The 23,356-nt window shown below is 46.6% G+C and overlaps 1 protein-coding gene across 1 annotated transcript; it reads left to right on the forward strand.

The window, feature by feature from the left end:
• Positions 1–4,040: 4,040 nt before the first annotated feature.
• Positions 4,041–23,054, forward strand: MTMR2 (myotubularin related protein 2). Its single transcript, XM_075266096.1, has 15 exons — positions 4,041–4,096; positions 6,794–6,894; positions 7,968–8,033; positions 9,319–9,413; positions 10,065–10,175; positions 10,267–10,368; positions 11,832–11,915; positions 12,088–12,237; positions 12,314–12,502; positions 13,977–14,162; positions 14,404–14,610; positions 14,754–14,846; positions 16,276–16,389; positions 16,652–16,828; positions 18,884–23,054. Exons 3-15 carry the CDS (start codon positions 7,976–7,978, stop codon positions 19,031–19,033), a joined length of 1,716 nt encoding a protein of 571 aa, XP_075122197.1. The 5' UTR covers positions 4,041–4,096; positions 6,794–6,894; positions 7,968–7,975; the 3' UTR covers positions 19,034–23,054.
• The last annotated feature ends 302 nt before the right edge of the window (positions 23,055–23,356 follow it).

A 23,356-nucleotide genomic window follows, 5' to 3' on the forward strand; every position in this document is an offset into this window, starting at 1 on the left:
TGCACCGGCATTCAGTCGCGGCTACTGTTTTTTTGGTCCGGAATCTGAGGCGGCCTTCATGTCAAATTCCGGACCAAAAAGCCCCATCTGAACCCGGCCTTAGGGGCACTGATAGACTAGGATTACACCAATGATTTCTTCTTCTATAGTAGGACCTGTATTAGTAGTAGCTTTCTACAAGTGTGTGAGGCGATACACCCCGAGGACATGTGTTATTGCGTTATTACCACTTCCTCTCTATCATGGAAAAATGACTAGACGGGATTTTTTTTTTTTTTTTTTTATTCCTGCCTGTTCTGTGTGACTCTTACACAATGCTATCCATACAGGAAAGCGGCTGAGTCTTATCACCGGCACACATTACCAATCAGCTCCATGAAGGAGTTGTCAGGGTCCGTATACCTCTGTTCAAAGAGCAGGACATGACACATTATCAGTAAGAGTCCGAGCCGCGGGCCTGAGGTATGTTCTGGATTAACTGTACACAGTTCCCTCCTCACCGAAATCTATTCTGTTCACATTCTGCACTTTGTGATACGAAATATTTGCAGGTCACTCATCGGATTACCAGAACATATAGACTATTTGTATCTTTTTAACCCTTACGTGACGTAGACATTTTTCATTTTTATGTTTTTGTTCTTTACTTCTTGCCTTCCATAAGCCATAACTTTCTCATTTTTCCGTTCACGTAGCCATACGAGGGCACGTAGAGGTTAAAGGGGTTGTCCAGGATCTGAAGGTCATTGACACTTATGATCTATTGATTGCATCAGACCAATTGGGGTTCAACATACATCAGTTCCAGGTGTCACCACCACAGTGGATGTAGCTCTGTACACTGTATACATATTCCGATCCTTACATTGTAGCGGTGACACCTGGAATTACAGCCCCTCTCTCATTCAGGGCTGCATTTAGGCTGAATTCAGACGGGGTTTTTTGGTCAGGATTTTGACGCGAGCTGGTCAATTCCTTTTTCCGTGAGCACCTCCTTTAGGCGGATTCCGCAGCTCATTCAGCCACGGACATACGCCTCGCAACACCTCCCTCCCGACTAGGCCCATACATTTGGGCCTAATCCGGAGTGGAATGCCGCGACTGGATGCTGCTGGACTGCACTGGCATCCAGGCGCGTCTAGCCGTTTTTGGTCCAGAATCTGAGACGGCCTCCGCGACAAATTCCGGATCCAAAAAAACCCGTATGAACTCATCCTTATACCTGGTATATGTATCTGGTAGTCAAACACCCTAATCAAGATGGGTACCAAGTGTCGGACCACTACCAATCTGATACTGATGACTTATCCTATGCAGGGGCCACTATGGGACATAATACTGTGTGCAGGGGCCACTATGGGGGATAATACTGTGTGTAGGGGCCACTATGGGGGATAATACTGTGTGTAGGGGCCACTATGGGGGATAATACTGTGTGTAGGGGCCACTATGGGGGATAATACTGTGTGTAGGGGCCACTATGGGGGATAATACTGTGTGCAGGGGCCACTATGGGGGATAATACTGTGTGCAGGGGCCACTATGGGGGATAATACTGTGTGCAGGGGCCACTATGGGGCATAATATTGTGTGCAGGAGCCACTATGGGGGATAATACTGTGTGCAGGGGCCACTATGGGGGATAATACTGTGTGCAGGGGTCACTATGGGGCATAATACTGTGTGCAGGGGCCACTATGGGGGATAATACTGTGTGCAGGGGCCACTATGGAGCATAATATTGTGTAATCAATAAACAAAGAAAACTATACAGACCAAAGTAAAATAAAATTTAACAAACTTATTGATAACCAAAATAAAATGTGTTGTTTTATTTTACTTTGGTTTGTGTGTAGTTTTCTTTGTTTATTGATTATCTGGTTACACACAGAAATATGCTATTTTGTCCTTTTGGTTTTTGAATAATACTGTGTGCAGGGGCCACTATGGGGCATTATACTGTGTGCAGGGGCCACTATGGGGAATAATAGTGAGGGAGGAATGCGGTTTGTGTGTGGGGAGGGGTGGCGGTCAGGGTCAAGGGGGGCCCTTGTCAAATGTTCACCTTGGGGCCCGGCCATTCCTAGTTACACCACTGTTTAAACCCCTAGCATCCAACACCCTGGGCATATACCCCATTAACTCCTTGTAGTAGGGTATCTTTCCATGTACGGTTAAAGGGGTGGTGTCATAAAAACAGCATAGGATCTATGAGTCTGGACGTTGAGCTGCTAAGTATCATTGCACCTACTCTGGTGGACGCATGAAATGTAACCTGTATGGCTCGCCATGATCCCCAGCCACCATACTAGCGAACCTGCTGGACCCATTACTCTACGCTTAGCCCTCCCTGCAGTCGGGATATTTTTTTCCAAGACAGTGGACCTCTGGCAGTAAACATAACTCGTATGAAAAAAAAATTTGGAAGCAGAAGAATCGCTCCTCATGATGTTTATGTGCAGGTTGCACCGCTACGCTTTGAATGACTACAAACCTTTGAAGGGGTTTCCAGAAAACATGAGCTGATTTTTGGATAATAGTTTTTGGCACAGCTTTTACCTTTGCAGTGAAGGGTCCGTGCGCTCTTTTATCAATTATTAATAGAGTGGCACATCCACTGGACTCCTGAAATGTGCGCGGTGCGGTCACTGACATACCAGGCGCAAGATATTTCCTTGGACAAGTTAGCAAAAACAAAGACCGAGGAGGAAATTTATTATTCCACAAATTCTGGCTTTCAGAAGATGCAAAAGGGGTTTTATGACTTTTGGGACTCACTTGTTATTTTGAAATTCTTACATCGCATCTAGCTGACGTATCGTGAATTTCTCGAATGTGACTTTGAAAATGTCGCAGCGTAATAAAGATACGCCGAATTTATGAAACATTGCGCAATATTTCCTAATTTTGGCACAAGTTACGGAAGAGTGGATTTAAGGGCTCGTTCATATGGGGCAAGGGGCGGATTTTGGCACTGAATCCACGTCAGAATCCGCCCTCTCACAATAGAGGTCTATGTAAACCGCTAACTCACTTTTTTCCGTGAGTGGCATAGGCGCGCTGCCCTTCCATGAGCAATAGAAGCGAGCTGCCCTTTCTTGAGGCGGATTCTGCGGCTTAATCAGCCCCGATGTCCGCCTCGTGGCAGCACACTCCTGTCTAGGCCCATTCATTGCTTTACTAATAGCACCAAACTCCTCTTCCCATATCTTGTTAGGGCTCGTTCACACAGGGCAAGAGAGGGCAGATTTTGGCACTGAATCCACCTTAGTATCCGCCCCCTCACAATAGAAGTCTATGGAGACCGCTAGCTTACTTTTTTCCGTAAGCAGTTTGTTCCCGCTCATGGAAAAAAGAAGCGAGCTGCCCTTTCTTCAGGCGGATTCCGCAGCTGAATCAGCCCCGGCGTCCGCCTCGCGACAGCACCCTCCAGACTAGGCCAATTAATTTAAGCTCCGTAGCGGAAGCGACAGTCGCGGCAGGTGCATTTTGGTCCTATTCTGACGCGGCTTCGCGTGTCAAAATCAGGACCAAAATGCGCGGTCCCTAGCCCCATGTGAACGGGCATTATAAGCCCTTGTTATATATGTTATAGTATATCAGGTATCAAAACTGACTACAGTGGTTGCTCAGGAATGGTGGGGGCTAGAGAAAAAATTTGGAATCAGTAGAGCGGCGCCTATTCGGGGATAGAGCTGGACTTGCCGGAGGTGTGAAAGGTCCTCTTTAATACGTTGTCCAAGAACTGAAGCAACGCACGTGACTGCAGTGACCAATGGCGGTCACGTGGTCAGTGATGAATACGTTTTGGGGTTTTTTTGCTGTCCAAATTTTACACAGAAGTCATTTAATCGTGGTAACTATAGCCCATCCCTAGTGAGCCCCCTCATCTGCCCTGTATATACCGTCACTACCGCACATTCCTCCTATATAACACTAGTACTGCCCCTCAGCACTCAGGCCCAGTGTATACAGCGCCCTCTACCGGCAGCTCTCCCGCACAGCACACAATCTCGCCGCTAGGTGGAAATCTCGCGAGATCGGCGCTCGGAAGTGCAGGAGAGTGGCCGCCGAGTCCTCCTACTTATCAGTGCGGGTGAGGAGGGGGCAGGAGCCGGGGAGGGTCTGCCTGTGTGGGAGGGAGAAGAAGGGACAGCCTGTGGGGGGAACTACAACCCGACTGTTGTCACAGGATAGGAGTTGTAGTTACTTCATAGCTGTGGAGAGCCCGGGGTGCGGTGCAATGTTACAGGAAGGTGTGCAGAGCCCGGACTACATGTCCCAGCAGGCTGTGCGGGGTCTGTGCAGGGTTGTGGAAGTTGTAGTAGGGGAGAAGGCAAAGCACTGACATATGGGAGACACTGATGTGTGTATATAGGGGTGTGTGTGTGTATATAGGGGTGTATATATATATATATATATACACACACACACAGTGTGTGACTTTTAGCAGGACCGCTCTCCTCTCCTGACATGTCAGCTTTAGTTCTGTTTGTTCCCAGTAAATTCCCTTCTCTTTGCACTCTGCCTCGTAATGTCCCTCTGTTATTCCTCCTGGAAATGGTGGAGTAAATTCACAGCTTGGTGTTACTATTTTTCTTGTCAAAGGGACGTGTCCCCACATGATCTGATACCTGCGTCGTCCAAGGCTACCGTGTGGCGTAATTTGATCCGAAAAAAAAAAAAAAAACGCTTCCTAATTAGGAAGCAGTTTTTGGACCAGGAGCAGAAAACGCCAGGCGTTTTTTCCCTCCCGAACAGTGAATGAACCGTAAAAAAAAAACACGTTGCGTTTTTTTTTACTAAGTACCGCGACGCGGCTTCCGGCTCACATTCACTTCTATTGTCTTCCTGAGGCGGAATCCGCCTGAAGAAAGGTCACGTCGCTTCTTTTTTCTGCTAGCGGCGACGCGCAATTTTACGCTAATACTTTGCATTTCTGCAAAAGCAAAAAATTCTGCGTTTCTGCAACGTGTGAGCTCAGCTGTAGGTTGATTGCCGATGACCGCGTGGTTCTGAATCGTCGTGAATTAAAGGCACGGGTGGCACACGGGGGACACATGGATTTCCCCGGTGTGCCCACCCGTGTACTGGCTGTGCGTCTGCGGCCCCTTTCATTAAATGAATAGGAAGCAGGGCCACAAAATCGGACAGGAATAGGACGGGTTCCTTATTTTGCGGCCCGGACTGTCGGCCCGCACACAGGACCATGTAATTCACAGTCATGTGTACGGGCCGATGGAAATGAATAGGACACTGATCTCGGCCACGGACGTCTGTAACCGGCCTAAGGGTATGTCCAAATGGAGGTTTATTTACCCTGATTTATTTTTTTTTATTTTGTTTTTGCTGATTCAGAACTTTTTTCTGTCATTTAGCAACATGACACATATACAGAACCTCATAATACAATAACAATAAATAATACCGTAATAATTGTCTCAAAAACAACACAAAACATTAACAAAAATCTGCTCAGCAAAGAAAAAAGTCCCGGACTCTGAATCACAGCGATCCATGATGCCGGGAGTCCTCGGCCCCTCTAATTCGTAATGTGGGACAGTAGAGCCAGGGGGCGAGCAGGGAGTCCTTGCATCATAGAGGGGGTTATTTCTCATCTGCCACTTTTTTATTTTACATGGGAATAATATGCAAATCTGACTTCCATGATGTAATTAGGAAGACAGAGCCTCAGTTATGTAGCCCAATAGAGGGCGCTCCCTTTAACATCATGCCGACCTTCTCAGAGGTCTTTGTTTGCAATGATGTGGGATTTCACCAGGTACAGTCTCTCAGCCAAGGACAGCTGTTTCGATGTTATTGCATCTCTTCAGCCCGGTGCAGAGAAGACTGGCAAAGGTGAGAGGCTACATCATGGAAGACAGACTTGCATATCCTCTATTGGACTGCATGACTGAGGCACTGGCATCCTAATTGCATCATGGAAGACAGACTTGCATATCCTCTATTGGTGTACATGACTGAGGCACTGACTTCCTAATTACATCATGGAAGTCAGATTTGCATATTCTTCCCATGTTCCCTTGCACAGTGGAGCGCTCATGGCTTAATAAAACTCCACACACCTAAATGGTGGTCTCTCCCTATGGAGTGACGATATCCCCCTAACCCTTTTTACATTAGACTACTTTTATTGTGGTGCCTTTTTGTGATGTCACTCTTGGTTAAAGGGGCAGTCATAAATACAGCGAGAATAGGGTCTCTATTTAGACCAAGAAAAAAAAAAAAAAGCAAAAGTCACGAGGACCGCATAATATCTGGAAAAAAAGCAGCATGTATGCCAAAAAAGGTGCAAGTAGCTTAAGAAATAATTCTGAGTTCCGCCTCAAAATCCTGACCAAAAAGACAGCTCCCGGAAAAAAGAAGCGACATGTTCATTCACAATACCACGGCCACGGTTGTCTTCAAGGGGCCTGACCCTGTGGTGATCTTTACATCTGTCAGGAAGCAGGCTGTCAGGGCATGCTGGGAGTTGTAGTTTTGCAACAGCTGGAAAGCCTCAGGTCGGAGATCCCTGGCGTAGTCCTATGCACTGGGGCCAGTCCTGGTACTTGGTAGATTGTAGCTAGCGTCTGACCCTGGGAACCTGCAGGGTTGGGTTAGTTTGGAGAGCCGGGCACACCCTTATTAAATATACCTTGCACGCATATTGTTCCACATCTTTCGGGGACATCGTACCTGGAAGTGTAAACTGGTTGGTTGAGCAGACGTGTGAGGTGAGCTCGGGGTAAAGTGAAAACCTTCACGGTAATAACATTTCTAATATCTACAGGTCGGATGAGGAGGATGTTACCGGCAGGACTATGTGACTGAGCGCGCTCACAGATACAAATCTTCTGCACGGAAATACCAGAGTATCATAATCCAGCAAGGGTGAGATTATTAAAGGGACGCATCATGTACCGGTGCAAAGAGTTTTGCATTTTCAGTTCAATTAAACCCTTTTTTGCCATATTTGCCAGGACACTGCATTTCCAATGTGATTAGAGCCTAAGGCTGCTGTCCTACTAGCATTGTGTCACCTTTTGGGGACTCCGTCCCCCATTCTGCAAGCAGGACTTTTCTCTCTACCCATTTCGGGCGGATCCCATTATAGTCTATGGGAAATGTTTTTTAATGGGATTCTATCATTAAAATGCCATTTTTTCTCCCTAACATGTAGGAATAGACTATTCTTCTCCTACCTTTAGGTGTCGTCTCCGTGCCGCCGGGTTCCCGGTTTTCTTCGGTATGCAAATGAGTTCTTTCGCAGCACTGGGGGCGGTACCCAGCGTTCAAACAGCACTGGGGGTGTCCCAATGCTGCGAGAGAAATAACCAGCGCCTCCTCCATCTTCATCTGGAACAGCCTCTCTGCATGTCTTCTTCCGGCACTGGGTTCAAACTTCTACGCATGCGCAGTCGGCTCTGCCATCGGGCCTCAGGCAGAGCCAACTGCACATGGCCGCGGCCATTTTTTTGTAGCCACTTACACAGTAAGCTGGGGTAAGCGGCCACAAGAAAATGGCCACGGGCATGTGCAGTTGGAGCTGCCCGATGACAAAGCCGACTGCGCATGCGTAGAAGTTTGAACCCAGTGCCGGAAGAAGACGCGCAGAGAGGTTGTTCCAGACGAAGAGAGCTCTAGAGAGTTCTCTCGCAGCATTGGGGACGACCTCCGGTGCTGTTTGAATGCTGGGTACCGCCCCAGTGCTGCGAGAGAACTCATTTGCATACCGAAGAAAACTGGGATTTCTACGGAACGCCGGCGCGGAGAAGTCATATAAAGGTGGGAGAAGAATAGCCTTAGATTTACGATCACACATCAGCCACACGTATTTCCCATTGAAGCCTCCTCTCAGACTGCAGTGGCTGATAACAGGGAGCAATAGATTATATTGAGATAGATTTTAGGTCTTGGTTCACTTTATCTGCATTACGACTTCATGTTCTTTTCTATCTCCTTAGATCTCACTATGCTGGCCGGGATGGAGGAGCTATTGCTGCTACCCGGAGAGGTGGTAAAAGATATGGGTAAGGTACAAAACACATTTTACTCACCTTTACGCCTCCTGCACATGGCTATAATGTGTCCGAAATTTCCTGATCATATTACGGATGCAAATCTCACTCTAACCTGAGATCTAATGACCTGATCCTTATGAGGTTGTAAGTTGGGTCATTTCTAGAGATGAGCAAATAGTATTCCTCACTCCCATAGGAATGAATGGAAGCGGCCGAACACCAAGGGGTTAAGCGCCGGCCGCTTCCATTCATTCCTATGGAGCGAGGTACTCGAAACTAGAGTTTCATCTCTAGTCATTTCACCCACAGAATATGCAGCCGTGATACAGTCCAGAAAATCGGAGGAAGGCCTAAAGGTGTCCATACATATTTATGTAGATTGACTTCTCTGATACACATGCACACTCGGCTTGGCCAAGCTTGCATGCATTCTTAATTGGTAGAGGGGAATAAGTCGCTGTATACACCTCTGGCAGGTATCCACAGTACCGTATCCACAGTACCCAGATACCTCCAGTGGTCTCATTGAAATATATGGAACGGCGTGCTGTACTACCAGCTGCTTCATTCAGAACTGGGGTGCAGAACACCCCAGTTCTTGTGATCTATGTGGATAGGAGGTAACTTGCTGTGACCTTGTCTATGCTTCAGTAACGGGGTTGTCCAATTGTGGATACCTATTCCCTAGCCATAGGACAGAGGATAAGTGTCCAATCGCCAGGTCCCCAAATGATCAGGAGGATGGAGACTGTAAGTTCCCTTAAAACCTTCTTATGAATGGAGTGCAGTGTGCTTGCGTGACCGGCCCTCCATTTACCTCTATGGGGCTGCAGGCACTGCCAGAAATTACGGTACAATCCTGGCAGCCCCATTGAAGTGAATGGGGTACTGGTCATGCTCCATTCAAAATGAGGATTTTCGGTCCCCTGATCACTGGGGACTTTTGGGCCCCTGAGATCAGACACTTATTCCCTTTCCTATGGATAACAAGATAACCTCTTAAATTCTGCATAGTTAAGGGGGTTGTCCGGTCGCAGCAAGTTACTTCCTCTCCATATTGATCACACGAAACGCTACCCTTATGTAAATGAACGTAGTGGCTTGTGTGGCCCGACCAGCTGTTCCATACAAAAACACCCCAGTTTTCACGATTGGTGGGACCCCACAATCAGCCATTTACCGTCTAGGAGTAACTTGCAGTGAATGGACAACCCCTTTAAGGCAGTGGATTACTTATCTTGGGTTCGGGTTCATTTTGGTGTACACAACTAATGTCCTATTCTTCCTTTTACAGCCAAGGACATATCTTACATCTGTCCGTTCTCGGGGGCTATTCGTGGAAGCTTCACCGTTACCAACTACAGATTGTATTTCAAGAGCTTGGAGCGGGTAAGACTGCCATGACATTACTGAAGAGCAGGGACGTAACTACCGGGGTAGCAGGGGTAGCGGCTGCCACAGGGCCCGGGACATTAGGGGCCCGGGACATCTGCTACTGCTGCATTTTTTTTTCTTAATAGGCCGTTACCAGCTAGTTACTCCAGACGGTAACGGGCCCTATTTACTTACCGATCCTGGCAGGAGCTGGGATCGGTAAGTGACGCCGCGAGCCCCACAAAAACTATTATTATACTCGGGGGGGGGGGGGGGGGATTTAGACCTCCTAGTATAATGATCAGAGGCCCGGAAGAGGTAAGGGAACATAAAACATAGTGTTACTTATCACTCCAGGCAGGCTTTGGGCCTTGTTGTGTAATGTCCATCACATCACATGACCTGCGCCCCAGGTCATGTGACGTCCCAGACGTCATTGAAAATGGCCGACACCCCCCTGTATCACGCATACACATCTCCATTAAGACATGGGATTAGGTTCTTCTTATTTTGGGGACGGGTAATGGGTCTCTGTTGCTTTTCCCCCATTGTTCTGACTTTAGTAACACATCCATACCACGCCGTAGATCCATGGACTGGTTCACATTTGCCAAAATCAGTAAAGGCGTAGTAGAGGCTCCCATTTTAAGTTTCCGTTCTCCTTAGGACCACCGCTTGATACTGGACGCCCCTCTTGGAATCATAAGTCGTATTGAAAAGATTGGCGTATCGGCCGGCCGCGGAGACAATTCGCATGGGGTTGAGATTGTGTGCAAGGTAATAAACTCCCTACCATAGAGTATACAGTATGGCTGTGAATCTGGTCAAATTATTTTTCTAATTCTGAACTTTTTCTGCGCTTTTTCAGGACATAAGAAACATGAGATTTGCCTACAAGCACGATGGCCGCACACGAAAAACGGTGTTTGAAAGCCTCGTGGCTTACGCGTTCGCCTTGAATCACGACTTGGTAGGACGGCTATGAACTTTTACAGTGAATTGCAAATTTTTTAATTTTTGCTCTGTTATCTCAAACGTTCATTTTGCCTCAGAAAACATGACTTTTTCCATACATGAGTGCGATGTCAATAATGGGCATTATGCAATGCTTCACTTCCCCTGTGGTGGCGCTGCAGGAAAAATAAACCCTCCGTGCGAGGTTTGTGCACCGATTACTGCTGATCACTGGGGAATCTAGCAGCATCCCCCGTCATCAGGTTACTATGAGTGGACTTCTACCAGAAAGGCTTTGATATTTAGGCCGGGCATGATATTTAGATGCTATCGCTACGTACCAAGCAGGATTTCCTTCTCTGCTGCTAGGTCAAAAGTCATGGTGTGGATAGTGTTGTATATTGAAACTTAAAGCTGCCAGGATACGATATGGCGCCATATCCCAGAAATCAGCCAGTCATTAGGAGATCAGAGATGAGTTGTGGATGAAGATGGAGGCCATCGCAATATGGATTAAAAATTGTGTCATTTATGCATAATTGCATGTCTTTTGAATACATATGAATTGGAAAAGACATACTCACTGCACAGATGACTTTCAGAGTACATACTCACTGCACACATGTGTTTCAGAGTACATACTCACTGCACACGTGACTTTCAAAGAACATACTCGCAGCACATATGACTTGGAAAGGACATACTTGCTGCACACTTGACTTTCAGAGTACATACTCACTGCACACATGACTTTCAGAGTACATACTCACTGCACACATGACTTTCAGAGTACATACTCAGAGCACATATGACTTGGAAAGGACATACTCACTGTACACGTCTTTCAGAGTACATACTCACTGCACACATGACTTTCAGAGTACATACTCACTGCACATATGACCTTCAGAGTACATACTCACTGCACACATGACTTTCAGAGTACATACTCTCTGCACATATGACCTTCAGAGTACATACTCACTGCACACATGACTTTCAGTGTACATACTCACTGCACATATGACTTTCAGAGTACATACTCACTGCACACATGACTTTGAGTACATACTCACTGCACACATGACTTTGAGTACATACTCACTGCACACATGACTTTGAGTACATACTCACTGCACACATGACTTTGAGTACATACTCACTGCACACATGACTTTCAGTGTACATACTCACTGCACACATGACTTTCAGTGTACATACTCACTGCACATAAGACATGCAAAAGACGACTTACAAAATTGGCGAATGACACTGGTTGCTCAAAAAATATGTACCTGTGTAGATACTACCCTTAGGAATGAAGACTGTAGGGCCGCTAGTCACATGACCCTTCTACGCTCTCCTTACCAACAATGCCTTGCCTCAATCAGACTTTTTGTTGAGATTTCATGTAAGATACAATGTGTCCGGATCCCTGTAAGGAGCTTTTTACATCTTAAGCGGTTTCTTCCTCCCCAGCCACTCTTTGCCTTTGAGTATAAAGAAACCTTCCCTGAAAATGGCTGGAAAGTGTACGACCCCATCACCGAATACAAACGGCAGGTGAGTAGTGCGGCCAGTATATACTGTATACTTTGGATAGGTGTTACTTCCCATTATCTCTAGATATGAGGGGTCATATATATATTGAGGGGTTATATATATATATATATATATATATATATATATATATATATATATATGCGCAGTGATTTTTTTTGACCTATTATTACAGGGTGTGCCCAATGAAAGTTGGAGAATTACGAGATTGAATGAACGCTACGAGCTATGTGACAGCTACCCAGCAACTCTAGTCGTGCCGGTGACTATGTCTGATGATGAATTACGGAGGGTCGCCGCATTCAGAGCCAAAGACCGAATCCCTGTGTGTAGATAAGTGCAGTACTGAGCTTGGGGGATGTAAAGGCTTAAGAGTGACTCTGAGATTTCTTCACCATTAGGCCTTATCTTGGATTCATCCGGAGACGCAGGCTACCATTGTGCGGTGCAGTCAGCCCATGCCGGGAGTCAGCGGGAAAAGATGTAAGGAGGATGAGAAGTATCTGCAGTCCATCATGGATGCCAACGCACAGTCCCACAAAATATTTATTTTTGACGCAAGGCCTAGTGCTAATGCTATAGCCAGTAAGGTATGTGTAGTATTAAGACGATATTACAATGTTCAGCTCATCATCTGTATCTAGCTTTGGCCTGTTTGCACCGGGCATATGTGATGCATGTGACCAGATCATAGATATAATTGATTTCTGTAAATGAACCTTAAAGGGGTTCTATCAATAAAAGTAATTTTTTTCTCCTTAACACATAGGAATATCGTTAAGAAAGGCTATTCTTCTCCTACCTTTAGATGTCTTCTCTGGGCCGCCATTTGGTATATAATCCGGTTTTCTTCGCTATGCAAATGAGTTCTCTCACAGCACTGGGGGCGGGCCCCGGCGCTCAAACAGCACTGGGGCATCCCCAATGCTGCAAGAGAAATCTCCTGCGCCGCCTCCATCTTCTTTAGGAACGGGTCTTCTTCCGGCGGTGGCTTCAAACTTCTAGGCCTCGGGCAGCCGACTGCACATGCCTGCCGGCCACAAGAAGATGGCCGCTTACAATACTGTGTAACGGGCCATTTTCTTGTGGCAAGCCGGCATGCGCAGTTGGCTTTGTCTTAGGCCCAAGGCCTAGAAGTTTGAAGCCACTGCCGGAAGAAGACACAGGGAGAGGCCGTTCCTGAAGAAGATGGAGGCGGCGCTGGAGAGTTCTCTCGCAGCATTGGGAACGCCCCCAGTTGTGTTTGAGCGCTGGGGCCCGCCCCCAGTGCTGTGAGAGAACTCATTTGCATACTGACGAGAACCGGATTATATACCGAACGGTGGCCCGGAGAAGACATCTAAAGGTAGGAGAAGAATAACCTTTCTTAAGGCTATTCCTACGTGTTAGGGACAATAAAAATGACTTTTAATGGTAGGATCCCTTTAAAGGGGTTCTTCAGAAGTTGGACGTTGATAAGCTATCCTGAGGATAGATTATCTATATCAGATTGGTTGTGATCACTATGTCCTCTTCATTGAGGACCAAGCACAGCAGCATACACTGCATAGAGGCTGTGCCTGTAATTGCAGCTCAGCCCCATCCACTTGAATGGGACTGAGCTGCCGCTGTACCATGTGACCTATGAATGTGATGTCACTGGCACAGCGAAGAAACCTTTATAAATGGCTAAGTCTCAGGGGTCCTGAGTGCCACATCCCCAACAATCAGATCCCAATGACAAGTAATCAATATCTAATGCCTGAAAAACATCTCTAAGATGGCCGTCGACATTGGATGAGTGGCGATTTTTGGAGGACTGACCAACCATCTATTGGGTATGGGGGTTTGTGACAAATCTCAGTTTATCTGGGGGCAACTCGGTGGCTTAGTGGTTAGCACTGCATCCTTGCAGCAATGGAGTCCTGGGTTCGAACAACATCTGTAAGGAGTTTGTATGTTCTCCCCGTGTTTGCGTGGATTTACTCCCAGTCTACAAAGACATACTGATAGGAAAAAAATGTACATTGTGATCCCTATATGGGGCTCACCATCTACATTTTAAAAAAATTATCTGTTCTACAGTCAAAAGGTGGAGGATTTGAGAGCGAGGACGCCTATCAGAACGCTGAGCTGGTCTTCTTGGAAATCCACAATATTCACGTCATGAGGGAGTCTCTGAGAAAGCTGAAGGAAATCTCGTATCCCATCATTCAGGAATCACACTGGCTGTCTAACCTGGAGTCCACTCACTGGCTCGAGCACATTAAGGTAGGTGATATAGGACTAGGAATGGGGTTTGTATCAATAATCTGGTTCACAAAACCCCTTCCACTACCCGATTGGGGCATTCGGAGTTCATCTCCGTTGCTCAGGATCTCAATCCGGTGGAATAGAGAGGGGTTCCAAAGAGCAAGAGCGCCTCCCTCTCCCTGGAGGACCCGGCCTGTCCATGTCTTGCCATTGATGTCAATGGGATTTTAATGGTTCCTTGTTTTGCGTTCCCTTCTAGTGCATCCTCTCCAGTGCTTTGAGAATCGCAGACAAAGTGGAATCGGGGAAGACGTCGGTCGTCGTTCACTGCAGCGATGGCTGGGATCGGACCACACAGCTCACCTCATTGGCTATGATCATGCTCGATGGCTATTATCGCACCATCCGAGGGTTCGAAGTGCTGGTGGAGAAGGAATGGCTGAGCTTTGGACATAAGTTCTTCCTTGTGAGTGCTAAGTGTAGTTTATCATCATAATACTTAATAAACCTATTTCTAGCATTTTTTATTAAGGATAGGGACATTTCACCGATACCCCACCCTATAGGTCCACATTGCCCATTGCCTAACCAATGTTTGTCATATTTTAGAGGATCGGACATGGCAACAAGAATCACCCGGACGCTGACAGATCTCCGGTCTTCTTGCAATTTATTGACTGTGTTTGGCAAATGACGAGACAGGTAAGAAGTAAAGATTGTGCTTTAACCCCTTCTTGCCTTTTGATATAACTGTACATCATAGTGTCAGGTCGGGTACATGGAGGGCACTCCGGATGGTTGGGTGTCAGCTTTGTTCTCGGGGCATCCGTTTCAAATAATTTTTACCAAGACACAAAAAATGTCAGTGCGGTTTTTAATGTAGTTTTCATGCAGTATGAACGGCGCCACACTGTACACTCTCAGAGCTACGATATCCAATTCCCCATCCCCCTGCACTACCCCCAAGGATCTGGGGATAATATCACTACTTAAGGAGTGAGCACCTTCCCAGGCGTATGGAGACTTACAAAGCCTTTTTTCGCTCAACTGGGGGATTATGGGAAAAATATGCAAATCTGTTTTCCAAGATGTAAATAGGAAGACAGTGCCTAGGCTTGTTGCCCTCTAGGGACAGACCTACCCCTAGAGGGCAGCAAGCAGAGGTACTGCTGTGCGAGAACTCTCCAGCGCCGCCTCTGTCTTCGTCTGGAACGTCCTCTCTTTGCGTCTTCTTCTGGTGCTGGGTTCCAAAGGCGTATGCCCGCTGGCCACAAGAAAATGGCTGTTTACACTTGCTGTGTAAGCGGCCAATTTCTTGTGGCCAGTGGGCATGCACAGTCGGCTTTGCCCGAGGCCTAGAATTTTGAACCCAGCTCCGGAAGAAGACGCAAAGAGAGGCCGTTCCTGACGAAGATGGAGGCGGCGCTGGAGAGTTCTCTCACAGCATTGGGGATGCCCCCAGTAATGTTTGAGCGCTGGGGACCACCCCCAGTGCTGCGAGAGAACTCATTTGCATACAAACGAAAACTGGGATTTCTACCAAACGGCGACGTGGAGAAAACATCTAAAGGTAGGAGAAGAATAGCCTTTGTTAAGGCTATTCCGACATGGTAGGCAGAAAAAAATACAATTTTAATGATAGGATCCCTTTAAATGATGCCATTCAATGTTATAAATTGTCCTGCAAAAAATCTTTAGGGTTCACATGATGGAATTTTTCTAGCTGAAAAACGTCGGCTCAGAATTTGAAGCTGATGTTTTTACTCTTGACCAAATTCCACATCGAATTCTTCACCTGCCTCCCCTTCATTACAGCAGGAGGTATCAGGCAGAATCCATCTGAAGATCGAGCGCAACTCTTACATTTGTCACAAGTGGATAAAAATCAGCATCTGCCATTGAAATCAATGTAGGTTAGATTCAGGGGGAGTTTGGTGCTGATTTTGGGGTGGAATCAATCTCAAATTTAGTGCCGAATTGTGCCGTACAAACATTTCCGTTCACCTTGTTGTGTAAGGGCAAGGAAATAAACAAAACAGAAAATAGCTGTGTAAAGAAGGGGTTAATACTCATGTTCATTACAATACAAGTGAGATATTTTGATAGTTTCATGTCTCTTTTATATCCTCAGTTCCCTAATGCGTTCGAGTTCAATGAGCACTTCTTGGTGACCATCCTGGATCATCTGTACAGTTGTCTGTTCGGAACGTTTCTGTGTGACAGCGAACAGCAGAGAGTAGAGGAGGTGAGATCCGATCTGTGGATGGAGAACCCTTACTTGTGTCTGCAGGTCGCAGCACCGTTATTCCCATAATCAAAATGTATGGCCAATGAGCAACATAGATAAGTGTCTGATCCTAAAGATTCTGTTGAATTTGCCGCAGAAATTTTCTGACATGACAAATCCATCATGCGAGAACTTGCGCTTCATTTTTTACATTACAGAAGTTTTATCAGTTTGCCATCTTGTAATATATGATATGTGTCGGCATTTATCCCTCTTGTAGACTGTGCCACAGGAGAGCGTCTCTGTCTGGTCCTACATCAACAGCCAACCTGAAGACTTCACCAATCCTTTCTATGTGGATTACTCTGACCACGTCCTGTATCCTGTGACTAGCACTAGACATCTGCAGCTATGGACTGGATATTATGTAAGGTGGAACCCAAGAACTAAACCCCAGGTATATATATATAGTCTTATAATACTCGTAGATATATGTTCTGCCAGGTTTTGGATGTTCAATAAGTTAGAAAAATTACTAGAATGTGTTGCTATTCCCTGTACAGAGGATGGTTGGGACAAGGGGTTGTATTAAAGGGGTCCCAGGTACTAACACTTATCTCTTCATAGGATGGGCACATTCATACATATACATACATATACCGAATATACTCGAGTATAAGCTGACTTTTTCAGCATAGTTTTTGTGCTGAAAAAGCCCCGCTCGGCTTATACTCGAGTCAGGGTCTAACTCAGGGACGTCACTACCGGGTAACAGGGGTAGCGGCTGCAACAAGGCTCGGGACATTAGGGGACCGGTGACAGCCGCTGCGTTTTTTGTGGGGTTTTTTATAGGCCGTTACCGGCTGGAGTTACTGTAGCCGGTTACGGGTCCTACTTACTTACCGATCCTGGCATGGGCCGGGATTATTAAATGATGCTGCGGGCCCCACAAGCACTATTACACTCGGGGGGGGTCTTTTTGGACCCCCGAGTATAATGATTGGAGGCCCAGGAGAGGTAATGGAACATAACAATCAGCGTTACTTACCTCTCTGGGCAGGCTTCAGGCCTATTTTTGTGACGTCACTGACATTACATGACCGGGACCTGCATCCATATCCGTCGTGATGCAGGCCCCCCGGTCACATGACGTCCCGGACGTCATTGCAGATGGCCAACAGCGGCGGATAGTGTAGTGGAGCCAGAGATAGGTAAGTAACAGTGTTTTTTTTATTCTATTTTTTATCCCCCCTGGCTCTCTAATTATTATACTCTGGGGTCTGAAAAGACTATGGGGTATAATACTGTGTGCAGGGGCCACTATGAGACATAATACTGTGTACAGGGGCCACTGTGGGGTATAATACTGTGTACAGGGGCCACTGTGGGGTATAATACTGTGTGCAGGGGCCACTATGGGGGATAATACTGTGTGCAGGGGCCACTATGGGGGAGAATACTGTGTGCAGGGGTCACTATGGGGGATAATACTGTGTGCAGGGGCCACTATGAGGTATAATACTGTGTGCAGGGGCCACTATGGGACATAATAGTGTGTGCAGGGGCCACTATGGGGGATAATACTGTGTGCAGGGGCCACTATGGGGGATAATACTGTGTGCAGGGGCCACTGTGGAGCATAATACTGTGTGCAGGGGCCACTATGAGGTATAATACTGTGTGCAGGGGCCACTATGGGACATAATAGTGTGTGCAGGGTCCACTATGGGGGATAATACTGTGTGCAGGGGCCACTATGGGGGATAATACTGTGTGCAGGGGCCACTATGGGGATAATACTGTGTGCAGGGGCCACTATGGGGCATAATACGCTGTGCAGGGGCCACTATGGGGGATAATACTGTGTGCAGGGGCCACTATGGGGGATAATACTGTGTGCAGGGGCCACTATGAGGTATAATACTGTGTGCAGGGGCCACTATGGGGAATAATACTGTGTGCAGGGGCCACTATGGAGGATAATACTGTGTGCAGGGGCCACTATGGGGGATAATACTGTGTGCAGGGGCCACTGTGGGGCATAATACTGTGTGCATGGGGCACTATGGGGTATAATACTGTGTGCAGAGGCCACTATGGGGGATAATACTGTGTGCAGAGGCCATTTTTTATTTTATCCTGATAGAAATGGATCCCAATATTCTCCCCCCCCCCCCCAGGCTTATACTTGAGTCAATAAGTTTTCCTAGTATTTTGTGGTAAAATTAGATGCCTCGGCTTATATTCGGGTCGGCTTATACTTGAGTATATACGGTATACACATACATGCATGACCATCCCTCCCTTCTCTTCTATGGGGCTTAAGATTGGTGATGTAATAGTCCCGATAGATGTGAATGGAGAGGTGGCCACGCATACACACCACGGCTTCATTCACATAGGGCACTTGGGGGTCCCAGCTGTCAGGCCCCCCACTTGTCCCGTATCCACAAGTGTTCATAGCTGGTATAGTCCTGTAAGCCCCATACACTGACTTCTCTCTCTCCTCCAGGACACCATCAGCAGCCGCTGCAAGGATTTACTCGCCAAACGTGCAGAGCTGCAGAAGAAACTGGAAGAGCTTCAGCAAGAGATGAGCAACCGCTCGCTGTCCTCTGAGAGGGGAGGGTCTGTGGCGTCCGTCACTCAGACCGTTGTTTAATACAAATAGGGCGGTCACTGTAAGAAATCTTAAAAGTCTTACTCAAAGTTAGGAGGAAATGATGAGTCTGTTAGGAGACACTAAAGGATGGGGTGATATGTTTATTACATCAATAACAGACTAACATAGGCATTGTAAAATGAGATTGGAAAAAAGAACTGGTTGCGCTCCAGAAACAGCGCCACTCTTGTCTTGTGGTTGTGTCTGGTATTACTGCTCAACTGAATCCATGCAAACCCTTTCACACTAAGAGGAATAATCATACCAGGGAAGGGTTATGAAGACTGGCTTCATATTTCCTATCCCGGCAGAGGTTGCACCTGATTTATGACGCGGCACACGTCTCCTTATAAATCAGGGCGCATTTTCTGGTGGTCCGAGCACCTGCACTGAACTCTATGACCGCTCCAAGATGGTGTAGATTTGGGGCATCACTACACCAGTTTTCTGGTGTAAATGATGATAAATTTGGCAATAGCTTCCCCTCCAGCACGCCCTTGCCACACCTTTTTTTTTTGGAAGAGGCGACAGCAGCATAAAAAAGCCCGTTGCAACAATTTTGAGTCAGTCTGTGTGTGTAGTATGAAAAAAAAAATCTACCAAGAAAACCATCAACAACACACTGCTGTTCATGGATCTGTGATCTATTGTAGTGTGTTCCTGTATTTGTAAAGAGCTGAGCTGTAGTACCAGACACGGCCTGTAAACAAGGGTGGTGCTGTAAACAACCATATAGTTCTAATCTCATAAAGTTATAGACACTAAGAGCCAGTGTTGGGCCTTATTCACACATCTGTGTATTACATCAGTGTTTTGTACTTGACAGCACATGAACACATTGGGGCTTGTTTATGAAGACCGGCATATTGGACGTCAGTCTTCATTTCCCAAGCCCTGGCGGAACAGCCACCTCATTTAGGATGACATGCACACATTCTCCAAAATGTGACGTCTCTTCGGCTTGGCCACGCATATGTACTGAAATCTCCGCTGCCAATCTGACTCACTGTGATGTCACCGACTCTGCCCTACTCCTGCTGCAAGTCCATAGAATAGACAGGAGTCAATGAACGGGCCTAGTCGGGAGGAGGGAGTGTCTTCAGGCCGAATCACAAAAATGAGCACCTGGAAAAAAACACCTTACCGGCTCCCATTGCTTTCAATGGGAGCCATCTTTTTGGCGGATACGGCCTCAAAATCCTGACCGAAAACTCTGTGTGAACTTACCCTTAGGAGTGAGCACTGAATGTACTGTAAAACATCTCCATCTTCCTATAATCCCTTTATACTATTATTTTTATGGACTCTCAGTCCATAAAATATCCACAGTGAATAATTACACGGAGATTAATATGTCCTGGTTTGGTTCGAACCATAAAACATACAGGGCAGAACACATATGTAAAAAAAAAAACTGAAGTGTGAATAAGGCCTACAATGTCACTTGTGGGGTCCTCGAGCCCTATGTAATAAGAGAAGTTCACTTACTCCGATTGTGAATGGTGATGACGCTAATTTGGGGGTGACTGGTGTTGCCCATCATCTTACCGCACTAAGTAGTCTATACTACACACTTACAGATGAACCTGTCAATGTATGGCGCCCCCTGTCTGTATTCCAGCACAGTTGTAGTAACTGAGCAGATCACCAGCGGCCGGCTTGTACTCCTCTATCCTCACCAGATCATGAAAAGCCTTAAGGTAACACTAAGCGCCAAACTGGTATCGTTGCCTATAACGTTAGAGCTGTCCTGTTGGGCAACAAGGCCGGTTTTACTTATAGACAGCTACGCCGATGTTATACCTAGTGCCGGATTAGGGGGTGGGGCTTCCTGTGTCATGCCCCGCCCCTCGGACCCTATACTTACATACAATGTCACGGTGCCTTATCTGTTTTACTTGATTATTGTAAACTTTAATGACTTTTCTAGCATCTTAATAACCAAAGAACGCGGTAACGTAACACTTATTTATAGGTCTGTGGTAGGCGCCCCCTCCCCCTCCGCAGGCCGTAGCCATAGACCGGTGTCATATGTGACTGCTGCTGCCTTACATTATTTATTGTGTTCTGACTACTACATGCAGAGGTATTACTCTGCCTTACTTTATACTAAATATTACATATAGATGTAAGTGGGAACCCCGAACTTACCAGATTCACCTCATAGACATTATGTATAAGTTAATGGAGGCCGGGAGAAGCCATACAGTGGCTGCTGTCACCATATGGTTTACAGGTGATGCTTAAAGGGGTTGTCCTGTTATAGACGGAGAATACGTGTCCGATCGCTAGGTCCGCCGGTGATCAGGAGAACCTCCATGTAAATGCGGTACCAGTGTCCGAGTATGATCGGCGCTCTATTCACTTCTATAGGGCTGCCAGGACTGTAATCTCCAGAGGCGTCTGCTGCCCCATAGAAGTGAATGGAGCGTCCATTCACACGGAGGCCTTAGGGGGACGATCACTAGGGGACCCTGCATTTGGATGTTTTATCCCCTGTACTGTGGATAGGGGTTCAGTATCCATAACGGGACAACCCATTTAACATGTGTTTTTTTTGGACAAAGGCAAAATGGGAACACACCTTTCATCCAAAAACAGCACCACAATTGCACCTGGGTTGTGTCTGGTACTGGAGCGCCGCTGTTTTCGGATAAAAGTAGCCCTTTTTCCCCAGACGTGCTAGCCACATTTTATTCAACTGAATGCAATACCAGACACAGCCAGGAGTGGCGCTATTTTGGGGGCAAAAAAAAAAAAATTGCATATCATTTATTAAAGCCTATAAAACCACTTATCTCTTAATTATTCAGAGTAGGGGCGGCAATGCCTTGGAAAACGGAGGATCCTGATAGTCTGGTACTTATACCGACATGTTTGGGACCATGTGAGGCAGATTCTTTTCTAGGGTTCTGGACTATGAGGGTAAGTTCACACAGGGGTTTTTGGTAAGGATTTTGAGGCCGTATCCACCTCAAATCAATGGGAGCCGATCCTTTTTTCCCGAGAGCGGTTTGTTCCGGCTCCCGGAAAAAAAGAAGCGATGTGCTCATTCTTTCAGGCGGGTTCGCCTCGCGACATCTGCCTGACGACATTCCCTCCTCCCGACTAGGCACATTCATTTGGGCCTAATCCGGAGCGGAGTGCGCGACTGCAGCGGCATCCAGTCGCAGCTACCTGTATTTTGGTCCGGAACCTGAGGCGGCCTGCACCTCAGGTTCTGGACCAAAAAAACCCTGTGTGAACTTACTCTTAGGCTTCTGCCATCTTTGTGAAAGACATATGGTGTTAGTGCAGCGATTCCTCCCACTACTGGCCATATGAGGTCACTGCACTCGTATAGAACTGTATGACTATACACTGTACAGAAAGCGCTGCTGTATACAGACCCCCAGTCACGGATATTGACTGGATCACTAATAGTGCCTTATCACAGTTACCTCAGTGGGGATCGAAACGGCTCCTTAACCTGTACTGACAACGCTATAGAGCCGCGTTACTAATATCATATTAAAGGGACAGGCCCGTTTAGATCTGAGCAGTTGTAAAATGAGTCATTGAGGTTGGTCCGATTTCTGCCGAAAATAGATCATACGCCAGTTTGGACACTCACTGGGGGTAAGTTATTAAAGTTACTGGACCAGTTTTCTGGCGCTTTTGTGACACCCAGCGGAGACGCCTCAGGCTGACAAATACTAAGCCAATCCCAGAAACGGACTGCCATAAAAGACATTTCTGACACCGTTTTGGGGAGGGACCTGGAAAATTGTTTTTGGGAGACTTTTTTTGGTGGCGGATTCGGCCGCTGTGAACGTACCCCTGCTGCTCTCATCTCAGTGGGTCGGTCTACAGCCACGGGAGATTCCCATTGTATTAGTACTATGCAAATGGTGACCTGCAGGACTTTGCACTGAATTTACTGTAATATTTTAGGAGGTCCTTACGGCATTACCCGTATATAAGATGTGCTTTACTTTAAAACTGTAGATTTTTGGGATTCTAAAGCCTTAATAAACTATTATCTGACTGCAGAGCTGCGCTGGTTCTTTTCCATCTGGCTACAATAGATTTCGCCGATATTAACAATCCCTTTTTTTTAAAGCATGGTCCAAATTGCTTACCATAGGTCATCGGTATCTGAGTTGTGGGGGTCCAATACAGACACCCTCCTTAATCCGGTCAGTCTGGTGGGCACCGAAGAGCAGCATCCCCATCCACTGTATAGCGGACCCCAAAGCGCTTCTTTCCCTGCATTGCCACCAAAGGATGACCGTACCAGAGGAAAGCAATAGATGGTTCAAGTAATATGTGGACTGAGAGACA

This window comes from Leptodactylus fuscus, chromosome 2 (genome assembly GCF_031893055.1).
Source record: "Leptodactylus fuscus isolate aLepFus1 chromosome 2, aLepFus1.hap2, whole genome shotgun sequence".
NCBI classification, from domain to species: domain Eukaryota; kingdom Metazoa; phylum Chordata; class Amphibia; order Anura; family Leptodactylidae; genus Leptodactylus; species Leptodactylus fuscus.

What these genes read in the sequence shown, in the direction of transcription:
- MTMR2 (XM_075266096.1), top strand. Translation starts at nt 7,976, where the DNA reads ATGCTGGCCGGGATGGAGGAGCTATTGCTGCTACCCGGAGAGGTGGTA. An exon ending in TTGGACATAAGTTCTTCCTT is followed by an intron (nt 14,611 to 14,753) that starts GTGAGTGCTAAG and finishes GTCATATTTTAG; the next exon opens with AGGATCGGACATGGCAACAA. An exon ending in ACCCAAGAACTAAACCCCAG is followed by an intron (nt 16,829 to 18,883) that starts GTATATATATAT and finishes TCTCTCCTCCAG; the next exon opens with GACACCATCAGCAGCCGCTG.